A 26,165-nucleotide genomic window follows, 5' to 3' on the forward strand; every position below is an offset into this window, starting at 1 on the left:
GTTATTTGGCTTAGAAGAATTTTAAAAGATATTGGAGAAAAGAAAGAGGAAGCTACTGAGTTGTTCTATGACAACAAATCAGCAATTGCAATGGCAAAGGCAAAAAACATTTACTTATTAGCACTCCAATCAGCCAAGAAAATCAAGAACTGGTATGACAGTTTTAGTACTTCTTGCCACTTATATAATGTTAGTATAGCTACAACTTCAACTGATTTTCCACAGTACAGCTAGAGACCGAACAAATCTGACTCTAAAAATCTAGTAACATGATGTGCTTGAGTTGAGTATTGTTATAACTCTACAAATCAAACTCTACAAAAAGAACATTTGGTTTTGTTGCAATCATTAGAGTAATTTCCTTTCAAGTTTTAACATAATGGAGTTCATTAAATTTAAAAGAAAATATTGAATAGCGTAGGTGTAGCCCAATATACATTTAACATAATTTACAGTTGAAGTTTTTCTTTTTTTATCGTGGTTCAACCATTGATACAGTGACCTCATTGACAGAGCATCTATTACCACTTTGTGTGGAAGGATCATAACTACCACTGCTGGCTTGAAAAGTAAAAACAGGTTGTTTGGGTTGAGGTTGATCAAATATTTGGTTACTTAACATGGAAGCTACTTGAGCCATGGAAGGTCTATCTGTGGCAAAGTCTTGAACGCACAGAAGCCCAATGTGTATGCATTTCAATGCCTCTGATTCATTATATGACTCGCCTAATGCTTCATCCACCAACTCTATTCCTCTGCCTTCACTCCATAGCTGCCATGACTGTTTCATTACATTAATATCAGCCTCAATTTTCCACAACACACAAACATAATAACACAATTTGAGAGATTTCTTTTGTGAACTACTCACATATGCAATAAGGCCTTGGTATTGATCCTCATCCTTGAAGCTAGTATTCTTTTTCCCGCTTATTATCTCTAGTAATAACACACCATAGCTAAACACATCAGATTTTTCTGAAAAGATTCCTCTCAATGCGTACTCTGGAGACATATATCCGCTGCAATTGATTAAACACACCACTAAATTAGATGCCAGATGCTATAACAACAATGTACTATCAAATCATCAAATTAAAAGAATGATGCTCACATTGTTCCTACCACCCTATGAGTATTTGCTAGATCTAAAGTGCCTTCAAAAATCCTTGCTAATCCAAAATCAGAAATTTTTGGAGTCATCTTCTCATCCAATAGAATATTACTAGACTTCAAATCTCGATGGATCACCCTTAAACTGGAATCGCGATGGAGATACACAAGACCTCTCGCAATGCCATCAATAATGTTGAATCGTATGGCCCAATCAAGCTCTACCCTTCTTCTATCATCTATATAAGAAACCAAATCGCACCACTAAAAGTTAATTAGTGACAATGTCCAACAAATATACTTCTAACTGAAGGATAAAAATGTGGATAAAGATGAGAGACTAACCGAAAATAAAAGTATCTAAGCTCTTGTTGAGCATGAACTCGTATATTAATAACTTCTCTTCATTTTCAATGCAGCAACCAATGAGCTTAACAAGATTTCTATGTTGTAGTTTGGAGATCAATATTATTTCATTCCTAAATTCTTCGTAGCCTTGTGATGAGCTGCTAGACAGTCTTTTCACTGCAACTTCTTTCCCATGTAGTTGTCCCTGTACATTTCCAAACATAGCTGACTAATTAGCTCATTCACTCACCCATTCACCTGCATTTCTCCATTATTATTGTAGTATATTAGATTCTATGTAAACTATTGAAAACCAAATGACCTTATAAACAGGACCAAATCCTCCTTGACCAAGTTTGTTTGTAATACTAAACTTGTTTGTGGCCATTAGTATGCTATCCAAGTCAAAAAAATGAAGCTCAGGTTGATCGTCTCCTCTCTTCAAGTTAGTACTTGTCCAAATCAAATCATTATTTGTTGCAGTTCCTGATGTCAAGTCAATAATACACATAATATTCAGCAATAAATACGACCAAAAAATACAAAGTTTTAGGTCCCAACATCACGTACCATGAGATATGCAATGCTCAAAGCAGTAACAATCACAAATTGAAGCTTAGATAGATATTATTCTTACTTTTTCGTCTAGGCAAACCGAAGGCTACAACAGCTAATAATGCTGCACCAGCAGAAACAGCTACAACAAGGCCGATAATGATTTTGGTCTTACTCAAATGTCCTTCCCGTGAATGAGAAGATACAGAATAAACTATCATAACAGATATGAGTCCATCAATCATTTTACATCATGAATTGATCATATATAACATTATAATAAGTAATAAAGACGAACAAATAGAATATCAATTATAAGTTAATTTCATCCTAATTAAAAACATACACAATTGTGTTACTTACGAGATTCTATTGAGATAGCTGATATTAAAGACCCATATTTTCCTGGCTTTGGAACATTCCTAGTCCCTTTCCCCGTCCATTGGAGGCGGATCTCCAATGTGTTATGACTCACAACAACTGCATTAATTACTTTGATAAATTCCTTATCAACTCCTTTAGCTTCCTCTTTAATGTTGAAATCTGACAACTCCCGTTTTCCCTATAATAACTTACTTAACTCAGTAAAACATAAGTTCACAAGCTGCATTAAGTAGCATAATGATTAAGCTACCTGAACATAAACATCAAATACTCGTCTTCCAACACTCTCATAAGATCCGTTGTTTCTAAATACTATCTCTGCAAAGTGTAGTTTCACAGTGTAATTTCCATTTCTTAAGCAACGAGCAAAATAAGTTAGCGAAAGAGGCGAGATGCGTGCAGTTGTGTAGAGCTCAGAGTTGTTCATTCTTAATTCAGATACATTATTTACTATATATTCTGTCTCTTCATTTTCCGAATTTCTGAAATGACCGGTGTTGCTAAATCCCCAAGTGTAGGCTGAGTTATGGAATAAATTTGCAGGACCTACAAATTCCTCATCCCCTTCATACTTTATGCCTCCAATGGTAGTTTCTTTTCCACCACAATTTATATGCAATGAATAATAATCTACACATCAAAGATCAAACAATGTTGGTTAAAAATATACAAAAGAAATGGTTTATAGTCAACACAATGAATGGTTTTTTTTTACCTTTTGAACATGGAGCCAAGCACTTGCTAAGCATTCTACATTAATCATATTCAAAGCAAGAATTAGTATAAGGTATAATCATAATCATAATCAAAACTATTGTTATTCTTGTTTCAATTGTTTGTTAAAGCTTACGAGCTGTTTTCATGACCAGATGTGCTCTGAAAATGATTGCTGATAAAAAAAAAGAAAAGTTAAGACACAAATATATTCAATTGTGAAAGGCTTATGGTTCAATGAATATGGAAATAAATGAAAGAAAGGAAGGAAGGAACTCTTACAAATTATTTTGACAAGTTGATGGTTCAGATATCTCTGAAAAGTTATTGTAAGATATATCTATGTTCCTGAACACACAAAGAAACTTCATCATTAGCTAAATATTTTTAAGTAACTTTGTTTTAGTATTGGCAAAATTATCTTCTTTGTTACATCTTCTGTTAAAGAGTTGAAGAGTGAGCTTAGAATTGGGGTTTGTAGGTCATCATTCTTCTTGGTAATTTTGGTCTGGTTTACACATTTTTGTAAAACATAGCATTGGTAACTTACATAGCATATCCGGATATGTTCTTCCACGTTGGAATAGGCCCACTGAGTAAGTTACTTGTTAAATATCTATTCAATGTGCAACACCATAGCATAAGAGAAGTTTAATTATGAAGAAAAGAATAATAAAAAAAAAGGAACCAATGAAGTTTGAGTTACTTACATATAACTGAATCTATAGAGAGGAGATTTTTGAGAATTTGGAAGTGGCCCTTCTAGCTTATTAAAGCTAAGATCCCTGCAAAATAAAGATCTTAGATGTCTGTTAAATTCGCTAAAGATAAGTACTGGGATTAAGTGTTTAAATTCCAAGGAATAGAAAATTTGACAATAGAATAATCGAACAATTACAGGGCAGTTAGCTCTCCCAAATTGAGAATATATTCAGGGATATTTCCTCTTAAATTACAGCTCCTCATTGTCCTGAAATTTCAAACATGGTCCAATAATTTAAAAAATAATCAAATATTAGGTTGAGTTCCATCACAAAAGTTTATGTATATATGGAGCTTACAACTCAGAAAGTTGTGTCATTTTACTCAAGTCGGGAAAATCTGACGAGTTCTCCCCATTTAAGTCAGTTATACTTCTGCAAAGATTGCCTCATCATCACAAATGAAGTTAGCAAACATATATATATATATATAATAAGATCTAAAGGAGACAGAGAAAAGTAGACAATGAAAAAGAACTTACAATTCTGTTAAGTATGCCAAGGTAGAAATACTAGGAGGAATTGGCCCACTGAAACCACTTGCTTCCATCTCTCTGTGGATAGTAGCATGTAAAATCAATATAAATTGCTCATAAATTTTCAAAACCAACAAAGAGATCAACAGTTCTTACAATATCTGAAGTTGTTTCCAATTGCCAAACTCAGGCATCCTTCCTGTGAAGTAGTTACTACTGATCCTACTGCAATGGAAAACATGAGTCACCAAGATTAACGTGACGATTGTTGAGCTATGAAGTAAGTTGTAGCACACATTGTCACTTACAGCTCATATAACTTGGAGAGATTGGTGAGGGACAGAGGGAACTGTCCAGTGAGATTGTTTGCATTTAAATTCCTGCAGCCACACCATTTCAATTAGTTAATGTCATTTCTACTACTTTTTTACTACTAGATGTGATGAAAAGGTTAGGGATTCTCACAATTTTTCCAAGTTTACCAATTTCCCAAGCTCAGAGGGAATAGTTTCAGAAAACAAGTTGCTCTCCATGCTCCTGAATTTGTGAGTTTATTATTATAATTAGCAAATCACAGGAGTTTAAAAGAGAGAAATTAAATGGGATAAGAAAGAGCATACAAATATTTGAGAGTGGTTATGTTTCCTAATTCGGCAGGGATTGACCCTGATAAATTGTTCACTTGAATAAGCCTGCACGCCCACATTTGTTCAAACAATCAATTACTACAGCTTAATCTTGAATAATGGTATAGGGATAAATGGAAACTCACAGCGATTCCAACTTTGTTGAAGCCCATTCTGGCGGTATCGAACCACTGAGTAAGTTCCGTTGTAGATTTCTGCAAGGGAGAAGAAAGACTGGTATTATATATACACTGACTGAAAAGTATTTGAATGAACAAAGTATTTGTTTTTACATACACTTCCTTAAGGTAAGGTAGTTTCCATAGTGATGATGGAAGCTTGCCATCCAGATTCTGTCCTGAAAAATAACTGCACATATAACAGATGTCAACAGAAAACTCCAAGCCATGGTGATTACAAGCTATGTAGCCATGGTGATTACAAGCTATGGAGCTAGGATTTACAGTCTTTCGATATGGCATTCATTATTAGCAGAGCTGGAGCAATTGCAGAAGACTTGATTTGTGTAATATTCATTATTAGAAGCTGGTAGATGACAAGGATCATCAAAGTGCCCGTCGTCATACTTGTTCAGTTGATTAGCTATTTCTTTAAAAGCTTCCACTGCATAATAATAATAATAATAATAAAATTAACTAAAGAAGATGAACAAAACCAAAGTCTGCACGAGGTATATAATTTCTTGTTTTCCAGATATCATTTAAATATATATATATATATATATATAAAATGGAGAGATTTTTCACCTTCATCGTGGGGAAGAATAAGAGATTGGGCATTGCATTTGAATGGTGTCACTGCCAAGAAGAGCATTAATAGTAATAATACACTAACACATTCTGATTGCAATGAAGCCATATTCCTCATTCCCAACACAAACAGTGCTTATTAAATGTTGATATATATATATATATTTATACCATACAATACATCATGCATGCTTACAGTCCCACGCGCTTTCATAGTCAACTCCCATGATTGACTCCAAAAAAGGAAAAAAAAACTCCCATTTTGGACACTTCAATCGGCAATTCGTATAAAACAAACACTCCCTTAGTCAATTTGCCGGCCGTTCATTTTGTTAGTAATATGATTTTTTTTTTTTTTTTATCAAGAAGAATGGATGAACTTCATTAATCAAACAAGCAAAAATACAGACAAAAACCAACTAACAGAAGCCAAAGGCTAGAAACAGCAAGCCTCAACAATACAACACAATAAGCTAAGAACAAACACTACAGGAATTATGGTTCTGGTTCCACCTACTCCAGAAATGAATATCTTGACAAACAAATGGATCTTCAGGACTAAATATAAGAAAGATGGCTCTCTTGACAAATTTAAAGCAAGGTTGACAAATTTAAAGCAAGGTTGGTTGTGAGAGGTTTTCAGCAAGCTCCTGGTTTGGATTTTCAAAACACATTCAATCCTCCTTGACCAAGTTTGTTTGTAATACTAAACTTTTTTGTGGCCATTAGTATGCTATCCAAGTCAAAAAAATGAAGCTCGGGTTGATCGTCTCCTCTCTTCAAGTTAGTACTTGTCCAAATCAAATCATTATTTGCTGCAGTTCCTGATGTCAAGTCAATAATACACATAATATTCAGCAATAAATACGACCAAAAAATACAAAGTTTTAGGTCCCAGCATAATGAAGAACATCAACATCATGTACCATGAGACATGAAATGCTCAAAGCAGTAACAATCACAAATTGAAGCTTAGATAGATATTATTCTTACTTTTTCTCTTAGCTTTTCGTCTATGCAAACCAAAGGCTACAACAGCTAATAATGCTGCACCAGCAGAAACAGCTACAACAAGGCCGATAATGATTTTGGTCTTACTCAAATGTCCTCCCCCTGAATGAGAAGATACAGAATAAACTATCATAACATATATGAGTCCATCAATCATCTTACATCATGACTTGATCATATATAACATTATATTATTCACCTTGTAGTTCTGAATGTGCAAGGCGAAAAAACAGATCATCTCCACTAGATTCAAACAAGGGTGTCTGAACAAACCAAACAACCTATCCCACTGATAAACGAATAAGCTACACAAGAAAAATTATTCAAACACAATGAACGGCATGAATCAATGCTAGGAGCAGCTTCCATATACTCATATAAAGCAGGGACACAAACCTTTCCAATCTTGGCAAACTCATCCCTTGGCCCATTCTCACTAACATTATTACTACTTTTCTTTTGGCAAACCAACTCAGTTTGCCTAAACACACCCTCCACTCCAATTCCCTTTATTCCACTCTTCCACTGATTTTGGCTTAAACCCTTTTAAGCACTTACACATTGGAGACTCTGTGACTTTTCAAACCCCAAAAGGACCACATATTCCGTAGTGGTCGCATTCGTTCTGACCCTGATAGTTAGCGTACCAGTAACCAGCCTTGTCTTTGAGCATGATCGAAACCATTCCGTCCGGCGAGAGCAACACCTTCGACAGAACCTAGTTGTTGAAAAACAGATACGTCGTTTCTTTTTCTACATCTTCCACCAGATTGTACGGAGTCTTACAAGAAGACGCCATGTCCGGTATGCCTGTGAACTTGAGCTTATCCCAGGGTCCGCTTCTCGTGTAAATTGCGGCTCCAAACCAAATGGCGGCTTCCGGTGGCGTCTTCTTTGCGATCCCGAAGGTGAAGTTTCCAGGCGACGGATCGTTTTCGGCTTTCCAAGAATTCAGTTTGTAGTTCTCCCCGGTTTTGAGATTGAAACCGAGGACGGAGCTGGGTAAGAAAGTGTCGCATGGGTGCTGGAAGCTCTGCCATAAATCTGCTCCTGAAGTGGAGTCTCTGAGGACGAAGTTTCCGTTGTCTAAGAGTATAGCCAGCGTAGAGTTGGAAGAGAGGTCAACTTTGGTTGACCAAAGTACAGAGGAGTTTTGTGGGGTTCCATTAAGAAGCTCGAGATTTCCATTGCTGATGCTGATTTGAAGAAGAGCCCAAGTGTCAGTGAGCGAGAGTGGATCTTCTCGGTTGGCAACCCAAACAACCGAGTGAGGAGAAGAGTCTCCCTTGTACCAAATACCCAGGTATTGATTTGAAGAGTTGGTGGGATTGAAGAAGCCCAATTCGAAAACTTGGTTGGAGGAGACCAGAGTTTGTTTCAGAGAGAGTGGTTTTGAAGAAGTTAGATTAGAAACTGCAGAGGAACAGTATGTGGATGACGATAAGCAAAGAAGAAAGAGACTAGTTAATAAAGATGCCATTTTTAACGATATTAGTTGCAGCACAAAGTAATCATCTATATATTATATATTATATATGATATTATTTTATTTGTAAGATTAACTAAAATGATTGATGGAGTATTCATTAATCTTAAACTGTTCATTAACTAAAATGATTGACAGAGTGCAATCTTAAATTGTTCCACAACATAAAGCCACTTTAATGTTTAATTATAGTCCAATATTCTAAATTGATAAATTGTAAATAGTATATACAAAAAGAGTTTTAATATTAAACTCAAGCATTACTCTTGGCATTGAAACTTGGAATATAAAGTGGCCACTGGCCACTGGCCTGTAATTTCTGCCAACTTTAAATACAAGAGATTTTGATATATATATATATATGGCAAGTTCTTAAGTCCCTCTCACCTGACTTAGTCCAACAAGTGGGATTCAAAAAAATTGCCAACTGTCAAGCTATTAAATTATTTGGTGTTTTTATTATTACATTTTTTTACTTGATGAGCCGGTGATGTAAACCGGTTGTAAAAAAATATTGAATCATGGTCTGAAAAGTATGGGCAAAATAGTAATTTGCAGGTAAAAAAAGTCTACAGCGGAGGGCAATTTAAGGGTAATAAGTCATGCTAGAATTGAGTGTTGTGCCTTGCATTTTGAAGAGTTTTCTCCAAAATCAAGTCATGAAAATTTTATATCTGTCCATTATGATCGATTGAGGTATTCCATGTATTCAAACCACTATAGTTACTATATAGTGTTTTAGTGTAATAAAATGGACCCTGTGGAGGCAAAGATTGGAAAAGTAGCTTACAAGTAAGAGCTACCCCTACAGCAACAATGTACTCAGTCTTTCATTTCTTAGCTTCGGCGTGCCATTAGATTGACCTTGGAAACCACTGCTATCCTTCCCTAGCTAGCTCACAACCAAGTTAGAGATGAAGGTAGAACCAGAATTATTGGTTCTAAACATGTTCACACTTATTAAAGAAAGTGGCGAGAAGCCATAAGTTCTTACAAAGTGAAAAACCTATTACTACTCTAATGATATAGTTGTACAAGTTAACTAGCTTACTCACCAAAGGTACAATTACCTTTTTTTCTAAAGTATGTCAAATATTAGATAACATTTCATAAATACGATAATTGGTTAATTATTCTATTGTAATTAATTAGTTCTTCATTATTTCTCTATCAAGGAATTATGATTGGATTCACTAATCTATTTTTTTTTTCATTTGGCTTTACAATGTTTAGCTAATCAAGACAATTCTTACTGCAGCCAAATAGATATTTCTTACAATGTTTAACTTTGTGAGAATCCCTCTTTAACTTTCTTTTATTTATATATCTTTGCATCATATATTATCATGTCAAACTGATCAATATACTTGTGCTATTCATCAGCAATTACTTCCGGAGCACATCTGGCCAGAAAAATAACTCATAAGCTTTAAATAAAAACTAAAACAAAAAGAACATTAGTTTTCATGATGATATTTCTTTACTAATGCTTGCTTTCAATATGATTAATATAGAATGCTCAACAAGTGCTTGGCTCCATGTTCAAAAGGTAAATAAGCCTCTTTCGAAACTACATATTAACTGGATTGACTATAAACCATTCCTGTTGTTTAGTTTTAATCAACATTGATTGATGTGTAGATCATTATTCACTGCATATAAATTGTGGTGGAAAACCAACTACTGTTGGAGGCATCAAGTATGAAGGGGATGAATTCTGGGGGTTTAGTAACACTGGTGAAGCTATTGTAGGGAAAGCAAGAGTTGAAAGATTTCAACATTGAAAAGAAAGCTAATGGAGTTGATAAGGAATATATCGAAGTAATCAAAGCAGCTGTGAGATCCGCTTCCAATGGGCAGGGAAAAGAACAAAGAATGTTCCAAGCCGTGGAATGTATGGTTCTCTTATATCAGCTATTTCTGTGGAGTCTGGTAAGTAACTTAATTCTATATTGTATCAAGAAGGAACTAGCATATTCTTTTTTTTTGAAAAAAAGACAAAGGTCAAAAGGCTGACCTTTACTCAAAAAGTTGAAAACCTCACTTGTGGCGGAGGAATACCGTGGTTACAAAGAGAAAAAACTAGACAAACAAAAGAAACCACAACAAAACCCACCCCCAAAAATTAAATCCAGAAGTTGCCCCAATCTCTAATAAGGTCATAGTAGGCAACTCCCTCAAAACCTTTATTTCTATACACCCAAGTCGCCACCCAAAATTTTATCTTATCCCATATAGACTCTACAGGATTGCAAATATCTTCGAAAAGTCTGTTATTTCTCTCAAGCCATAAGGCCCAAAAAGTTGCCAACACAGTACTTTGCCAAAGACGAGAAACTCGCCTGCCACCCCCTAACTTAGTGAGAAACAATTGAGAACAGTTAGATGGCCTACACCAAAGAATACCAAACTCAGCTAAGACTTTACCCCACACTTCTCTTGAAAAATGACACTCCAAGAATAAATGACTAGTGGATTCCCCTGCTTGCTTACAACAAACGCACCAAGCCGGAGACAAACAATGGTAAGCCGGAACATTAATTTTATTGTTGAAAACTAACCAGCCAAACACTTTAACTCTGGAAGGAGAGACACTTTTCCACAAAGACTTTCCCCACTCCCGAACAGAACCCAGCTGAGCATAACTTAACCTCGTAAAGGCCGATTTGCAAGAGAATACTTCGTTAACGTCAGGTATCCAAGCCCTCCTATCTTCTAAAACTCCTGGTAGAGACACCCTCTCTAACAAAAGTAATAACTGAGAGAGACTGGTGATCTCCCTATCGAACAAATTCCTTCTAAAGCGCAAATCCCATCCCTGAGATTGGAGGCCCGCATCCCCTCTTAAGACCACCAAGTCCCTTATCAAACAATTTCTGGAACTTGTAATCAAAAATAAATCTGGGAACTAGCATATTCATAGTGAAAAGGAAAACTGATTCTTATTTATTTATTGTTTTTCTATTTTACAATTACTATTATTCCACTGATGTTTTTTTTTTTTTTTAGATTTCAAACCTCCAGGACAGAAAAAAGACATAAAGTTCATCATCATTGGAGCAGTTTCAGCTTTTTGTCTTCTTTTCATAAGTTCTGTCATTTTTTGGTGCAAATGCTATATTGGAACCAAGGAATCTAGGGATAAAGGTAAAAAATATATTGTCATCAAATTTCTACTCATTAGAAATTTTGTAAGGTACTCGGTTAAAAGAATTAAAGTTCAGATTTCCTACCTATGCTAGAAAAAGCAATTGCATGATTCATTATCTGCGCATTGCTACATATAATTTTTCCAAAATAAATAAAAAATTTATGCATAGGATTTACATTTATGGGGTTGACATAATATTCCAGACCATAAGTAAGTATATATCAATCTATTCTAGATTTGTATTTTCTTCTTTGCTCTTATCTTTCTTAATTTTTCAATGAAAGTCGAATAACATATAAGAAATTACTATGTACAGTTCTAAGAGGATTAGATCTACAAACTGGTCAAGAAAGTAGAAAGTAGGAAGTAGAAAAAACAACCACGCATGTCCATGATATGACTCTGCTTCAATGCAATTTCGTGAGAAAGTAGAATACAACATATGCCTATCTTTTTTCTTGGTATGCTAAGCTCAGAAATGCTAAAATTCCAAGTCCAATTAATAATGTATACCATATTAGTTATCTAGAATAAACAACGTGTATGAAGACTGATTTTAAAGCTTTGTTTTTTCTTCTCAAAGTTGGTCCAAGAAATCTGCTTCACATACACACAAGAAAATATGGATTATCGTTCAATGTTTCTCCATCAAATTATTTAAATACATATATACACATCTAAACATATCTGGTTTTTCTACCCATGGAGGCTACTTACTGCAGCATTGCTTCAAAGTCGTAGGTAACAGTAATTACATTAGAGACGAAACATGAAAACAGTAAAGTGGGGTTCAGCTTTGAATTTTCTCAATCATATTTTCATGGGGTTGGTGAAGAATATTTTCATGGGGTTCCAGACTTAACTAATATGATATATGTAGCCCAAAATAGCTAATTTTGAAGAAGTTGGTGAGCATCAAAAATGGATTCTGAAAGTCTTAGACGTAAGTTTACCGTACTACACTTACTGTTCATGTTCTTCTTGGCTCCATTCAAATCCAATGCCCAAGCTGGTACTACTCTTCCACAGTATGAAGGTGAAAAAACTCTCCCTATCTTTTTTTTTTTTTTGTGAGACTTTAATTAAGCAAGTTATAATTTTGATAGTTACTATTGTATGCAGTGGAAGCCATTAGAGAAATGGCTGAACAATTGAACAAGAAAGACTGGAACTTCAGTGACCCTTGTAGTAGCAAATCCACTACTGATATCCCACGTACAGATCAGTACAGCAATGTTATCATCTGCAAATGCTCCATCTCTGCTACTGAGTGCCATATCCATAGCATGTAAACTCCTCCCTTCCCTTGCTCATGGTTATATATATATAGTTGAATTGAATCCTAGCTGTAAATTAGATCTCCGACCTTGGGAATTTTCTCTTGACGTGTGTTATGCATGTATGCAGTACTTTTACAGGACAGGATCTTGATGGTGAGCTTCCATCATCACTATGGAAGCTACCTTACCTCAAGGAAGTGTATGCAAAACCCTTTTATTCCCCATCATAGCTCATTCAAATACTTTCAAGATGCTAATAGTAGTCTTCTTCTAACTTTTAGTAACTTAAGCTGGAACTTCCTCAGTGGTTCAATACCGCGAGAATGGGCTTCAACAAAGTTGGAACGACTGTAAGTTTCCATTTAACCATAAGAATCAAGATGAAGCTGTAAAGGTTTGTAGTAATTGATGGCATGATCGAACGAATGTGTGTTGCAGGCTCATTAGTGTCAACAATTTAGCAGGACCAATCCCTGGCTATTTAGGAAACATAACCACTCTCACACATTTGTATGCTCTTTCTCTTTTAACCCTTAATTCTGTTCTTTTAATTATAGTCCTTTGATTTGTTTATAATGATCTTCTAACCTTGGGAAGAGCTATGCCTTTTCAGGGTCTTGGAGAGCAACTTGTTTTCTGGAACTATTCCCTCTGAGCTTGGGCAATTGAACTTGGAAGTCTTGTGAGCATACAATTTTTTTTGCTTCCCAATTTTTTGTTCTTCTTTGTATTGTCTTTTCTTATGGTTTTATTTATACTTGTTTGAGTAGAGCTACATAAAGGAAAATGATATTAATTTAGCCTTGAAATGATGAGACTGCAGGAATCTTAATGCAAACAATCTCACTGGAGAGTTCCCTATGGCTCTTATTAGTCTCCCAAAGTTAACTGTGCTGTAAGTGACAAAGTGTGCTATAACTTTATAAATGTAATAATATACAGTCAATTAGAGTGGCTAAGTCTTGGTGTAACGTTTATTTTCACGTGTTGTGTTGTTCTACAAGAAATGAGCCAAGATATTTTGGTTGAATAATCGTCAATACTATGTCACTTTAATCTTGACTCATGTTCTTTCATTGCAGTAGGATCAGTGGTAATAACTTCACAGGAAAGATGCCTGAGTTTGGCAACTGGAAACAACTTCAGAAATTGTAAGAGCTATTGATCTCTTGTTTTTCAAAATTTATGAGTAGTTAATATTGATTTTACATACTACTCTCAACAGAGAGATTGAAGGAAGTGGTTTCAACGGGCCAATCCCATCTAGTCTATCTAACTTGAACAAGTTAACAGAACTGTAAGTTCTCCTTGATTTCTGTCTCCTTAAAATCTTGATATGTTTACTAACTTCATTCGTTGAAATTATCTTGTTGTTACTCTTTGCAGAAGGATTAGTGACTTACATGGGGAAAGCTCAGATTTTCCAGACTTGAGAAACATGACAAACCTAGATAGATTGTGAGCTATGTATAAGTAGTTTTCTATGATTGATGAGATCAACCACGTTTGAACTTACTAAAACATTGTTTGACATTACAGGATGTTGAGGAGCTGTAATCTAAGAGGAAACATTCCTGAATATATTCCTACTTTGACAAGTCTATCTGTCTTGTAAACTTCTTTTCACTTGTTCTCAAATTTAGAAATATATTATCTGTCGTAATGATTACCCATGGCAATGAATTAGCTTTAGGAAATTCTTTTTTATTTACAAGTTTGTGTTTCCTTTTTTGGTTGGCATTATTGGAAGGCATTTGGTTTTCAAGTATAGTACTTGTGGTGCCTGAAAACACCAAACAAGAAACCATAAAACTTAACTAGAACAAAGAAAATGGCAGCCAAAACAGAGAACACAAATGAACACAACACAACAATTACGTGGTTCAGCACAATGATTGTGCCTACATCCACGGGAGAGAATAGCCAATTGGCTCTGATCTTTATTAATGAAGCTTTAAGTACAGATTACACAAGATAACAAATTTAGCCTTAGATCAACAATGGTGTCATGCACCGAAAATAAAATAGTAGACAGAAAATAGAAGAAAGGTTTAGAACTTAGGTTCTCTCCTCTGAACTTTTTTCTCTTCTAATCTCCTCTGAATTCTCTTCTCTTCTAATCTCTTGCTGTAAAATTCTTCTCTGTACCAGAAATGATTTCAGCCTTCCTTTTATAACTAAGTAATGCTGACTTGGACCAATCATAAAGAAACGGTTTTAACTACCAAAAAATAGAACTTTAAGTGAGCTGAATCCAACAAATTCCACCTGGTTTAGTTCACTTAAAGAGTCTGATCGAGCAACTAGAAACTGAGCTGATTATTCTCTAATTCCAATGAATAAGTCTCAATAAGAAACTTAACAATTTTCAACACATAGCAAGTTTAGACAATGTCTAAACTTTTCTGTAGTGACACTTTTAGTAAAGATGTCAGCTGGATTGTCATGAGTGCTAATTTTCTTGACAAAAACTTGTTTAGACTGAATGATATCTTTAATAAAATGTAGTTTGATGTCTATGTGTTTAGGCCTCTCATGAAACATAGGATTCTTCATTAGATGTAGGGCACTCTGATTATCACAATGAATTGTGATATCATCCGATTTAAATCCTAGTTCCAGTTAATCCTCTGAGCCAAATTGCCTCTTTGATAGTTTCTGTAGCTGCCATGTATTCAGCCTCAGTGGATGACAGTGCAACAACCTTTTGTAAGTTCGATTTCCAGCTAATACAACTTCCCAGAGCTGTGAAGACATAACCTGTTAGAGACCTTCGAGTGTCAATGTTTCTAGCAAAATCTGAGTCAACAAAACCTGTTACTTCTTCATTAAATTGACTTTCATTTCTGAACACCAAGCCTGTATTTAATGTTCCCTTAATGTATCTCATAACCCATTTGACAGCATCCTAATGCTCAGCTCTTGGATTGGCAATGTATCGGCTAACAACATTCATAGAGTGTGCCAAATCTGGTCTTGTGCAAACCATAGAGTACATTAAGCTACCAACACAGCTAGCATAGGGAACCTTGTTCGTGTACTCTCTCTCAGCATCTATATTTGGTGATTGTTTCATTGACAGCTTGAAGTGTTGGGCAGTGGGTGTAGAGACAGCTTTGGAATTGATCATTCCAAACTTCTCTAAAACTTTCTGTAAGTACCCTCTTTGAGACAAGTTAATGACATGTGGTTGAGGCCTTTTAATGTCAATACCAAGAATTTTCTTGGCTGTCCCGAGATCCTTCATCTCAAATTTCTGCTTAAGCTTTTCTTTAAGCATATTAATTCTTGTTCTTTCCTTTCCAATAATCAAGATATCGTCAACATATACCAGCAAGTAAATCTGATTATTGCAATATATACATGGATCAAATTTACTCTTCTCATAACCAATCTTAGTCATAAAACATCAAATTTAAGATTCCACTGTCTTGGGGCTTGTCTAAGTCCATAAAGAGATTTCTTAAGTAAGCATACCTTATTTGGGTCATTACTTTCAAATCCCTCGGGTTGATGCATGTATATTTCTTCATCTAGACTTCCATTTAGGAAAGCTGTTCTAACATCCATTTGGTCCACCTCTAGATTGTACTTTGCAGCCTTTGACATCATTATTCTAATTGAAGTTTGCTTGACCACTGGTGAGAATATCTCATTGAAATCTATGCCTTCTTGCTGTGTGAAACCCTTAGCTACTAATCTTGCTTTGAACCTTGTATTTTCAACTCCTGGAATGCCCTCCTTTTTCTTGAAAATCCACTTGCAGCCTACAAGCCTTTTCTTTTCTAGTTTGTCTACTAACACCCAGGTGTTGTTCTTTTGCAAGGACAACATTTCTTCTTGTATGGCTTTAAGCCATTCTACAGCATCTTTACTGTTAGTAGCTTCATGATATGTTGCTGGTTCTGCATTATCAATCTCTTCAGCAACAGACAAAGCAAAAGCAATAAATTCAGCATAGCCAAGTCGATCTGGAGGTCTTGTCTCTCTTCTTTCTCTTTCTCTTTCTCGAGCTAGCTGGTATGACCTTAGATCTTTATGTGTAATGTCCATTTCATCTATTTTATTTGTACTGTCTTCATCAGTTTTATCCCTAAGTTGTTGGTCCACCTCAAACTGTACACTATCAGATTTTCCAGATTGACAAGCTGTCACTTGAGGCTTTGGTTTCATAGCCATTTCATTCTCTCTAAACACCACATCTCGATTGATAATACACTTCTTGTGCCCTGGTTCTAAGCACCACAGCTTGTAGCCTTTGACACCATCAGGATAGCCTAAGAACATGCACTTAAGTGCTCTTGAATCAAGTTTGTCTTGTTTGATATGCACATAGGCTGTGCAACCAAATACCTTCAAGTGATCAAACTTTGGTGGCTGTCCTGTCCACAATTCTTGAGGGGTTTTGAAATTATTGGCAGCTGAGGGACATCTGTTTATAAGACAGCATGCTGTTTTCAAGGTTTCTCCCCAGAAATGTTTCTATAAACATGCACTCTTCATCATACACCTAACCCTCTCAAGTAGTGTCTTGTTCATGCGTTCTGCCAACCCATTCTGTTGAGGTGTTCTTGCCACTGTAAGATGTCTTCTTATCCCTTCTTTGTTGCAGAATTCTTTGAATTCATTTGAGCAATATTCAAGGCCATTATTTGTCCTCAACACTTTGATTCTCTTACCAGTTTGGTTTTCAATCAGTTTCTTCCAATTAACAAAGGTTTCAAAAGCTTGATCCTTACTTTTCAACAAGAAAACCCATACCTTTCTATTGTAGTCATCAATGATGCTCATGGAGTAGTTTGCTCCACCTAAAGTGTGAACTCTTGAAGCACCCCAGAGATCCGAGTGTATGTATGCAAGCTTCTCAGTAGTTGTGTGCTCACCCTTACTAAATTTGACTCAGCTACTCTTACCATAAACACACTCTTCACAGAACTCAAGTTTGTCTTTCAAACCTCCCTTGAATAGTCCCTGTTTATTGAGCTCGTGCATACCTCTTTCACTCACATGTCCTAACCTCAGGTGCCACAATCTGGTTGTTTCTTCTGAGTTGTTGCTGATGACAGTAGCAACATTTCCAGTTACAATTTTCCCATCCAAGAAATACAAGCCATTTGTCAATTTACCTTTCATAACCACCAATGAGCCCTTTGTAATTTTCAAAATTCCATTATCAATTTTAACTGTAAATCCATTCTTGTCAAACATACCAATTGATAACAAATTTCTCTTTAACTCTAGAACATATCTCACATTCTGTATTGTTCTTGAAATGCCATCATGCATTTTTACCACTATTGATCAAATTCCTTTGACTTCACAAGCTTTATTGTTCCCAAGCAACACAGTTCCACCATGTTCTTCTATTATGGAGTTGAACAAATTTTTGCTTGGACTCATATGAAATGAGCAACCTGAATCCAAGACCCATTCTCCACCTGAAACAGAATTTGAAACCACAAGCACATCTGCATAATCATAACCATCAGTAGCTACACTTGCCTCACCATTATTTATGTTCTTGTGATTACCTTCCCTTTTCAATTTAGCCTTCAAAGTCAAACATTCATCTCTGAAATGGCCTTCCTTTTTGCAATAATAACATTGTTTTCCTGTTGCATTGTTTCTTGTCTTTGATTTGGATCTGTGATAACTTTGTCCTCGAGAGAATTTTCTTCCTCTGTACTCTTTCTTTTCTGACCTTCCTCTTACAAACAGCCCTTCTCCACCTGTGTCACTTCTGTCATCTCCTCGTTTCTGTATCTCCTTAAAACTCAAAGCAGACTTGACTTCGGACATGGTCAAGGTGTCTTTGCCATAGAGAATTGTATCCACAAAGTGTTCATACATCTTTGGTAATGAACTTAAGAGAATTATAGCCTGATCTTCTTCATCAAATTTGACCCCAAGATTGTTCAAATCAAGTATAATTCTGTTGAAATCATCCAAATGCTTCCTTAGTTCTTTAGATTCATCCATCCGAAGAGTGTATAATTTCTTCTTGAGATACAATTTATTTTCTAAGGATTTCTTCATGTAGATTGAACTCAGTTTGTTCCATAATCCAATAGTTGTATCTTCATTAGACACTTCCCTCAAAACTTCATCTCCAAGACTCAAAAGGATAGCACTATGAGCCTTTGATTCGGTGTCCTTCTTAACCTTCTCATCTTTTACATCCTTTAATAAATCTGCATCTATAGCTTCAGATATGCCTTGATGCACTAAGAGTGCTTTCATCTTGATTCTCCACAAGCTGAAGTCATTGGCTCCAGTAAATTTGTCCACCTCGAACTTGGCTGTCCCATTTCTTGATCAGTTCTTGAACCCCAAACCGGTTTCTTGAATCAACTTAATACAACCTGTGCTCTTGATACCAATTGTGGTGCCTGAAAACACCAAACAAGAAACCATAAAACTTAACAAGAACAAAGAAAATGGCAGCCAAAACAGAGAACACAAATGAACACAACACAACAATTACGTGGTTCGGCATAATGATTGTGCCTACATCCACGGGAGAGAATAGCCAATTGGCTCTGATCTTTATTAATGAAGCTTTAAGTACAGATTACACAAGATAACAAATTTAGCCTTAGATCAACAATGGTGTCATGCACCGAAAACAAAATAGTAGACAGAAAATAGAAGAAAGGTTTAGAACTTAGGTTCTCTCCTCTGAACTTTCTTCTCTTCTAATCTCCTCTGAATTCTCTTTTCTTCTAATCTCTTGCTGTAAAATTCTTCTCTGTACCAGAAATGATTTCAGCCTGTACCAGAAATGATTTCAGCCTTCCTTTTATAACTAAGTAATGCTGACTTGGACCAATCATAAAGAAACGGTTTTAACTACCAAAAAATAGAACTTTAAGTGAGCTGAACCCAACAGTACTAACCTAGCCTTTCGTTCTTATTCTCTCATTTTTATTCCAAAAAATAAAACTAAACACAATTTGTTACACCAATAACCATCATTTACTGAACTTTACTCCATGACATAACTGACATTAATCTTTCTATTTTGTAGAGATCTTAGCTTTAATAAACTAGAAGGGCCAGTTCCAAATTTTGAAAATATAAGGCATTGGATACAATGTAAGTAATGAAAAAATTAGTAGGAAGAAGGCCTCAAAATTTCATATTTCCATTTTATTCTGATTTTTTTAAAACTACTACTTATTTTCGTTCTTCTTATGCTATTGTGTTGAACACTGAATAGGTATTTAACAGGTAACTTGCTCAGTGGGTCTATTCCAGAGTGGATCAATCTCAGAGATAGTCGCTAGTGAGTTGCCAATCTTATATTCTATCATAATGTTTTTCTTCATATACATTGCAGGCATATACCATTCATGCTTATTTAATTTGGAGATTTTAAGGAAAAACACAATGTTGTTATGGTTAACAATATTTGACACACAATCTTTGATTTAGATTTAGTAAAGAGTTGAGGGACGAAATCTTTTGCATCGATATATTTTGGATGATTGGTTGATTCTTTTAATTGTTTCACAATTGTTAGACAAATCCTTTTGTACTATTTGTTGAGAATTCAACAACACAACTACATCTGCAAAACTCATAAGAAAACCAGAAAAATAACAATAGAATAAATAAAGAAAGAACAACACACAATTTATAGAGGTTCACACTTAAATGGAAATCCCAAACTAAGGCTAGTCCTCTTTGAACTCCACTTAAGGAATTCAGTCTCTTCACTATAATAAAAGCAAGAATTACAACAAGAATAACAGCTTCAATCCTCTCCCTTGTATAGAAACCTTGAGCTGCAATGGAGAACACCTAGGCAGTCCCTTTGGCAATTCCCTTAACCCCTTTTGACCACTCTGTTCTTTCTCTCTCAGCTCTCTCTCTTTCTATTACAAGAATTTGTATTTGAAAGTATTGAAAACAAAATAACTCTCTTTCTTAAATTCTCACTGAAAACTACAACCCCTTTAAAGAAAAGGAATCAAACTATATATATAGACCCACTTGACTAATAACAGAGAGCAACTAACTAATTTTAGTTGATGAAGCTTCCTTTGATCTCAACCTCTAAGCTTGCCACATGAGATAATCTGTTTTAATGAGAACTAATCCAACATTATTCTGTCAAGAACTTAAGACTTGAAGAGTTAATGATCATCGTTAATTTCTTACTGTTTGCAGCCAAACAGATCTTTCTTACAATAACTTTTCAGAGGTATCTGAACCATCTACTTGTCCAGAAACTTTGTAAGAGTCCCTCTTTTTCTTTCTTTTATTTTGAGATCCATATTCATTGCATCATAATCATGTGAAACTAATAAATACACTTGCATTTTTCACCAGCAATCTCTTCCGGAGCTCATCTGGACAGAAAAACAACTCGTAAGCTTCAAAAAATAACTACTGCAACAACAAGAACATTAATTTTTATAATGATTTTACTATATACTAATGCTTGCTTTGAATATTATATATTGATATAGAATGCTCAGCAAGTGCTTGACTCCATGTTCAAGAGGTAAATCACTATACTTTAAAACTATCCACCGTGGTATAGACTTAATCAACGCTGATTTTTTGTGTGTAGATCATTATTCATTATATATAAATTGTGGTGGAAAAAAAACCACCATTGAAGGCATCATGTATGAAGGAGATGAAGACATGGGAGGTGCTGCAAAATTTGTCCATAACTCAGACATTTGGGGGTTCAGCAACACTGGTGATTTCTGGGACGTATGGAGTACCACAAAGGATTACATAGCAGAAAATGTGTCTATACTCAGAATGAACAATTCTGAGCTTTACACAACCGCGCGTCTCTCACCTCTTTCACTAACTTATTATGCTCGTTGCTTAGCAAATGGAAATTATACTGTGAAACTGCATTTTGCAGAGATAGTATTACGAGATAACAGATCTTATTACGGTGTTGGAAGGCGAATATTTGATGTTTATGTTCAGGTACTCCTGATTTTTGTTGACAATCATTGCAACTTTTGAACTTATGCTTGACTGAGTTTAATTTTTGTAGGGAAACCTAGTAGTGGAAGATTTCAACATTGAGAAGGAAGCTAATGGAATTGATAAGGAATTTGTCAAAGTAGTTAAGACAATTGTGAGTCATAAGACACTAGAGATTCGCGTTCAATGGGCTGGGAAAGGGACAAGGAATGTTCCAAAGAGAGGAATGTATGGTTCTTTAATTTCAGCTATTGCAGTGGAGCCTGGTAAGTATTTGTTGTCAAGAGGAAGCTAACATGTTTATAATGAAAAGTAAATTGATTTTCTTAATAGTTGTTTTTGCTTTACTAATTGCAAGTAATATTATCCCACTAATGTCTTCTATTGTAGATTTCAATCCTCCAATAAGGACCAAAGCAACAAAGTCCATCATCATTGGAGTTACTACAGCTGTTCTTCTCCTTTCTATTGCTTTATGCATTCTTTGGTGCACCTCTTTCGGAAGGAAGGAATCAAGGGATGAAGGTAAAAAAATGTATTCTCATTTTTTCTCATTCTTCTCTTATTGTTTCACAGGTTGTTTTATCTTGCTCAAATATTCATTTAAAGATGTATTACAAAAGAAATTGTTATTTCTTGTACAGTTTTGAAAGGATTAAATCTACAAACTGGTTTCTTTACCTTCAAACAAATTAAAGCTGCCACTAACAACTTCGATGCTACAAACAAAATTGGAGAAGGTGGATTTGGGTCAGTCTACAAGGTATCTTTAACTCACTAAGTTCATGATAAACTTGATATCATAACAAAATGAAAATAAACAAATGAATCCATCCCATATATTTATTGCAGGGTGTGTTATTAGATGGCACTATTATTGCAGTTAAGCAACTTTCTTCCAAATCAAAGCAAGGGAATCGTGAATTCATAAACGAAATAGGCATGATTTCTGCTTTACAACACCCAAATCTTGTCAAATTACATGGATGTTGCATTGAAGGAAAACAATTGTTGTTGGTATATGAATATATGGAGAACAATAGCCTTGCTCATTCCTTATTTGGTAAGCTTATCATCTATATTTGATTCTATTCTATAGCTAATTAAGGACTTTGTGTATTTTCATGAATTCATTGATTATCTTTAATATTTAAAAGGTCCTGAAGATGGTGAGTTGAAATTAGACTGGGATACTAGACAAAAAATATGCATAGGCATTGCAAGAGGTCTGGCTTTTCTGCATGATGAATCAGCACTAAAAATTGTACATAGAGACATCAAAGCCACAAATATTCTACTGGATAAAGGCCTTACTCCAAAAATAGCTGATTTTGGTTTGGCAAAACTAAATGAAGAGGAAAACACCCACATAAGCACCAGAGTTGCTGGAACTATGTAAGCTCTAAGTTAAGTTGCATCATTATGATAATCATGGAAATGATACTAATTTAGTTGATCCTATAATTAGTGATACCCTTTAACATGTAAAGTAAAATATATTCTTTATTATTCAATTTTATTGTGGTTGTTGCAGAGGATATATAGCCCCAGAATATGCCTTATGGGGTTACTTAACTGATAAAGCAGACGTATATAGTTTTGGTGTTATGGCAATTGAAATTGTGGCTGGCAAAAACAACATGAGATATCGCCCAAATAGAAACTTTGTGTGCCTTCTAGACTGGGTATGTAACATCGTATTTATAACATGATTTGACAACTTTTTTCAATTTCATATATGTTTCTATATATTGGTAATGGTTTATCTTCTTCTTGCTTGTTGCAGGCTATTTTCTTACAAGGAAGTGGAAATCTAATGGAGGTGGTGGATCCAAAGTTGGGGTCTAAATTCAGAAAAGAAGAGGCAAAAAGAATGATTGAAGTAGCTCTATTATGCACAAATCCATCACCTTCACTTCGTCCCACCATGTCTATGGTAGTGAGCATGCTTGAAGGTCAGACTCTTGTTCGTACGTTGAGTTTGCAACCAAGTGTTCATAGCGACCAATCAAGATTCCAAGCCTTGACAGAATACATGGATCAGTTGAGAGATGCAAATTCAGGAGATTCTTAGAGATTTTTTTGTGTTTATTCTTCATTTTTACAAGAATTGGCTCTTCCCCTGTGTTAATTAGACTATTATGTCCCACGTGGAATGAGTGTAAGAATATTGAACCATTAATAAGAACATGTGTAACTCCACTAATAACCAATTGATTTTTAGATTGAGCCTCGTGATTCTTGTCAAACGCGGTAGTACCAAATCAGACTTAAATCTAAATTATCAGTAGCATACAAATCTCCTAGTGCTTCTCTTCAGCCATGTCAAAATTAAGAATTGAAACCATTAACGTACTTTTACTCTATTCATTCATGTACTTGATATGGATAGGGAAATTTCACATTTTATACATACTAATATGTACAAGTACAAAAAAATCTTAGCATTGTTAACTTTTTCAAATTGATGCTAAACTTTTCCCTCATACCCAAAATACCCTCCCCATTCAACCTCAGCCTTCTCTCTCTCAGTCTCACAAAAATCCCCCAAAAACCATCGAACCCCCACCACCGTCGAGCCGTCGAGCCCCCATCTCCGTCAAGCCGTCGAGCTCGCATCTCCGTCAAGCCCCCACCTTCTCCGTCGAACCCCCACCTTCTCCCATTTCTCCGTCGATCTCGAGACCCACTGCAAACTCCCATTTTTCTGTCAAACCCGAGACCCACGGAGCATATTTCCTTCAAAGTTTAAAAAACAAAGGTAAAATCTTGAACCCAAGTCCATATTTGCTTTATATTGTTATTGAATCTGTGATTTGTGGAATGGGTTGTCCGATTTTGTGGGAAATTTTTTCTGGGTTTGAACCAGTGGCTCGATAGGTTCGATAGTAGGCTCGATAGGGTAGTTTGAACAATTTGATGGTGGATCGATAGGAGCTCGATAGATCTATGACAATATATGAAACTAACTCGATAGGATCGATTATGGTTCGATAGTAGGCTCGATAGGAGCTCGATGGATATGTGGTATTATATTACAAGGGCTCGATAGGATCGATTATGGTTCGATAGTAGGCTCGACAAGAGCTCGATAGGAGCTCGATGGATATGTGGTATTATATTACAAGGGCTCGATAGGTTCGATAATGGTTCGATATTAGACTAGACTGTAGCTCAATGGTTATTTATGTAGGCAGATTTTGCTTAGCTCGATAGGCTCGACACTGGCTCGATAGGCTCGATAGATTTAGGTTGTTGATATTGCTCGATGGAACTCGATAGTTTCTCGATAGTTGCTCGATAAGGTATGTTGCAGCTCGATTATAGCTCGATAGAGCTCGATGACAACTTATTTCAATGTTTTTATGAAAAAAAATTTATTCTATTTTCTTACCCATTTTTTTTCATGTGTTGTTACAGATGTCTAATTTGCTTGTTCCGTTCAGTGATCACTTTCTTGGTCGAGTGACATATCGAGGTAGTAGTACTTTAAATCACATTAAGACCAGGTTTTTGGAGCTCAGGCTGCTTGAAAGGGCTAAGGAATCCCCTTTCAAGCAGTTCTTTTTGGCTTCGAAGTTTAATTTCTCCGGAGTCTTGGTGCATCAACTGTTGCTGAGGAAAATCGCCAGCAACAACGAAGATGAGGTGCATTTTTTCTTGGGGTCAAAGTCTTGTAGATTCGGCATGGGAGAGTTTGCCCTGGTGACGGGGTTGGATTTCAGTGCCTTCCCGTCACCAGAAGAGTTGGAAGGGTGTAATCTCAGCGACCGGTTGATAAAGGAGTATTTCAACGATGCTAAGAAAGTAAAGCTATCACAGGTGGACCATGCTTTCAAGACTTGTACGGTTGTGGAAGATGTGTACAAGCTTGGTCTATGTCTGTTTGTTGAGGGGGTTCTGAATGCCATCGAGGGCAAGTTGCACATTTGGCGAGATATTCTAAAAATTGTTGAGAATGTAGAGTACTTCTTCAGCTATCCATGGGGGAAGTACTCTTATAGGAGGCTATTGCATTCTTGTAAGAAGGACATGGTGAAGCAAAAGGCCAACTATGATGCCAAGAAGGATGCCAAGGTGCAGCAAGAGTCCAAGTACAGTATGTATGGTTATGCCCCAGCCTTACAGTACTGGGCATATGAGACTATCCAACAGCTTGCGGTGGAGCTTGTTGTGAGCTCGGGAAACATGTTCCCAAGGATGCTTAGTTGGTCGCATCGGAGGAACCAGGATTTCACCAAGTCCGTCATCGCACTGATATTATTGAAGAAGAATGTAAGTTATGTTTTTTTTTTTAATCTATATGCTTATCTTTATCATTATTTGAGTTAACCAAATGTTTTATGTTGTTTGCAGTTAATTGTTCTTCCGATGTTGAAGCCTCGGCCAGCATAAAAAGACTATTACTTGTCTTTGATTGAGGGAGATCTTCCCCTTTATCCTGGGCTTGGCCAGGATCCCTTGGAGACTGATGAGGAGGAGGATGCGACTTTTGAAAAAATCGCAGAGATAGTTTCTCAGGCAGCCAAGATATT

At 35.8% G+C, this 26,165-nt stretch overlaps 3 protein-coding genes across 8 annotated transcripts; 1 reads left to right on the top strand and 2 right to left on the bottom strand.

The window, feature by feature from the left end:
* Positions 1 to 316: 316 nt before the first annotated feature.
* On the bottom strand, positions 317 to 7,479 carry LOC133800630 (probable leucine-rich repeat receptor-like serine/threonine-protein kinase At3g14840). Its single transcript, XM_062238640.1, has 27 exons — positions 7,155 to 7,479; positions 6,958 to 7,063; positions 6,741 to 6,860; positions 5,745 to 6,571; positions 5,442 to 5,601; positions 5,275 to 5,346; positions 5,124 to 5,192; positions 4,972 to 5,043; positions 4,817 to 4,888; positions 4,660 to 4,731; positions 4,508 to 4,576; positions 4,358 to 4,429; positions 4,176 to 4,250; positions 4,013 to 4,084; positions 3,825 to 3,899; positions 3,665 to 3,730; positions 3,397 to 3,462; positions 3,251 to 3,289; positions 3,116 to 3,150; positions 2,651 to 3,030; positions 2,380 to 2,578; positions 2,099 to 2,230; positions 1,784 to 1,947; positions 1,459 to 1,666; positions 1,115 to 1,352; positions 872 to 1,022; positions 317 to 781 (listed from the first exon to the last, which is right to left on the bottom strand). The coding sequence occupies exons 4-27, from the start codon at positions 5,863 to 5,865 to the stop codon at positions 473 to 475; spliced, it is 2,988 nt and encodes a 995-aa protein (XP_062094624.1). The 5' UTR covers positions 5,866 to 6,571; positions 6,741 to 6,860; positions 6,958 to 7,063; positions 7,155 to 7,479; the 3' UTR covers positions 317 to 472.
* On the bottom strand, positions 6,706 to 8,238 carry LOC133799312 (G-type lectin S-receptor-like serine/threonine-protein kinase At1g61480). The gene is made up of 5 exons (XM_062237332.1): positions 7,545 to 8,238; positions 7,406 to 7,476; positions 7,155 to 7,301; positions 6,958 to 7,021; positions 6,706 to 6,860 (listed from the first exon to the last, which is right to left on the bottom strand). Exons 1-5 carry the CDS (start codon positions 8,236 to 8,238, stop codon positions 6,706 to 6,708), a joined length of 1,131 nt encoding a protein of 376 aa, XP_062093316.1.
* A 2,181-nt stretch (positions 8,239 to 10,419) lies between these two features.
* LOC133800635 (probable LRR receptor-like serine/threonine-protein kinase At1g07650) lies at positions 10,420 to 23,863 on the top strand. Of its 6 annotated transcripts, none has more exons than XM_062238653.1 (26): positions 10,420 to 10,768; positions 11,254 to 11,391; positions 11,979 to 12,431; positions 12,518 to 12,683; positions 12,803 to 12,874; positions 12,957 to 13,025; positions 13,114 to 13,185; positions 13,289 to 13,357; positions 13,499 to 13,570; positions 13,758 to 13,826; positions 13,901 to 13,972; positions 14,062 to 14,133; positions 14,215 to 14,286; positions 19,703 to 19,770; positions 19,906 to 19,960; positions 20,848 to 20,913; positions 21,010 to 21,048; positions 21,150 to 21,184; positions 21,254 to 21,630; positions 21,701 to 21,896; positions 22,021 to 22,155; positions 22,275 to 22,393; positions 22,483 to 22,693; positions 22,788 to 23,025; positions 23,165 to 23,315; positions 23,417 to 23,863. In XM_062238653.1, the coding sequence occupies exons 3-26, from the start codon at positions 12,317 to 12,319 to the stop codon at positions 23,702 to 23,704; spliced, it is 2,898 nt and encodes a 965-aa protein (XP_062094637.1). In that variant the 5' UTR covers positions 10,420 to 10,768; positions 11,254 to 11,391; positions 11,979 to 12,316; the 3' UTR covers positions 23,705 to 23,863. The 6 variants fall into 6 exon arrangements, with proteins under 6 accessions (XP_062094637.1, XP_062094638.1, XP_062094640.1 ...); XM_062238654.1 differs by having other exon boundaries at positions 12,131 to 12,431; XM_062238656.1 differs by having other exon boundaries at positions 12,276 to 12,431.
* The last annotated feature ends 2,302 nt before the right edge of the window (positions 23,864 to 26,165 follow it).

The sequence above is a fragment of the Humulus lupulus genome, chromosome 9, assembly GCF_963169125.1.
Source record: "Humulus lupulus chromosome 9, drHumLupu1.1, whole genome shotgun sequence".
Classification (NCBI taxonomy): domain Eukaryota; kingdom Viridiplantae; phylum Streptophyta; class Magnoliopsida; order Rosales; family Cannabaceae; genus Humulus; species Humulus lupulus.

Bases quoted from the DNA above. Each gene is read 5' to 3' on its own strand.
- LOC133800635 (XM_062238653.1), top strand. From the start codon at position 12,317: ATGGATTCTGAAAGTCTTAGACGTAAGTTTACCGTACTACACTTACTG. The intron at 13,026-13,113 runs GTAAGTTTCCAT...TGTGTGTTGCAG, and splicing joins TCAACAAAGTTGGAACGACT to GCTCATTAGTGTCAACAATT. The intron at 22,694-22,787 runs GTAAGCTTATCA...AATATTTAAAAG, and splicing joins CCTTGCTCATTCCTTATTTG to GTCCTGAAGATGGTGAGTTG.
- LOC133800630 (XM_062238640.1), bottom strand. From the start codon at position 5,865: ATGAGGAATATGGCTTCATTGCAATCAGAATGTGTTAGTGTATTATTA. The intron at 5,602-5,744 runs GTGAAAAATCTC...ATTATTATGCAG, and splicing joins TATTCTTCCCCACGATGAAG to TGGAAGCTTTTAAAGAAATA. The intron at 4,577-4,659 runs GTAAGTGACAAT...TTTCCATTGCAG, and splicing joins CTCTCCAAGTTATATGAGCT to TAGGATCAGTAGTAACTACT.
- LOC133799312 (XM_062237332.1), bottom strand. From the start codon at position 8,238: ATGGCATCTTTATTAACTAGTCTCTTTCTTCTTTGCTTATCGTCATCC. The intron at 7,477-7,544 runs GTAAGACTCCGT...TTCAACAACTAG, and splicing joins ACCGGACATGGCGTCTTCTT to GTTCTGTCGAAGGTGTTGCT. The intron at 7,302-7,405 runs GTACGCTAACTA...AGTGCTTAAAAG, and splicing joins AAAGACAAGGCTGGTTACTG to GGTTTAAGCCAAAATCAGTG.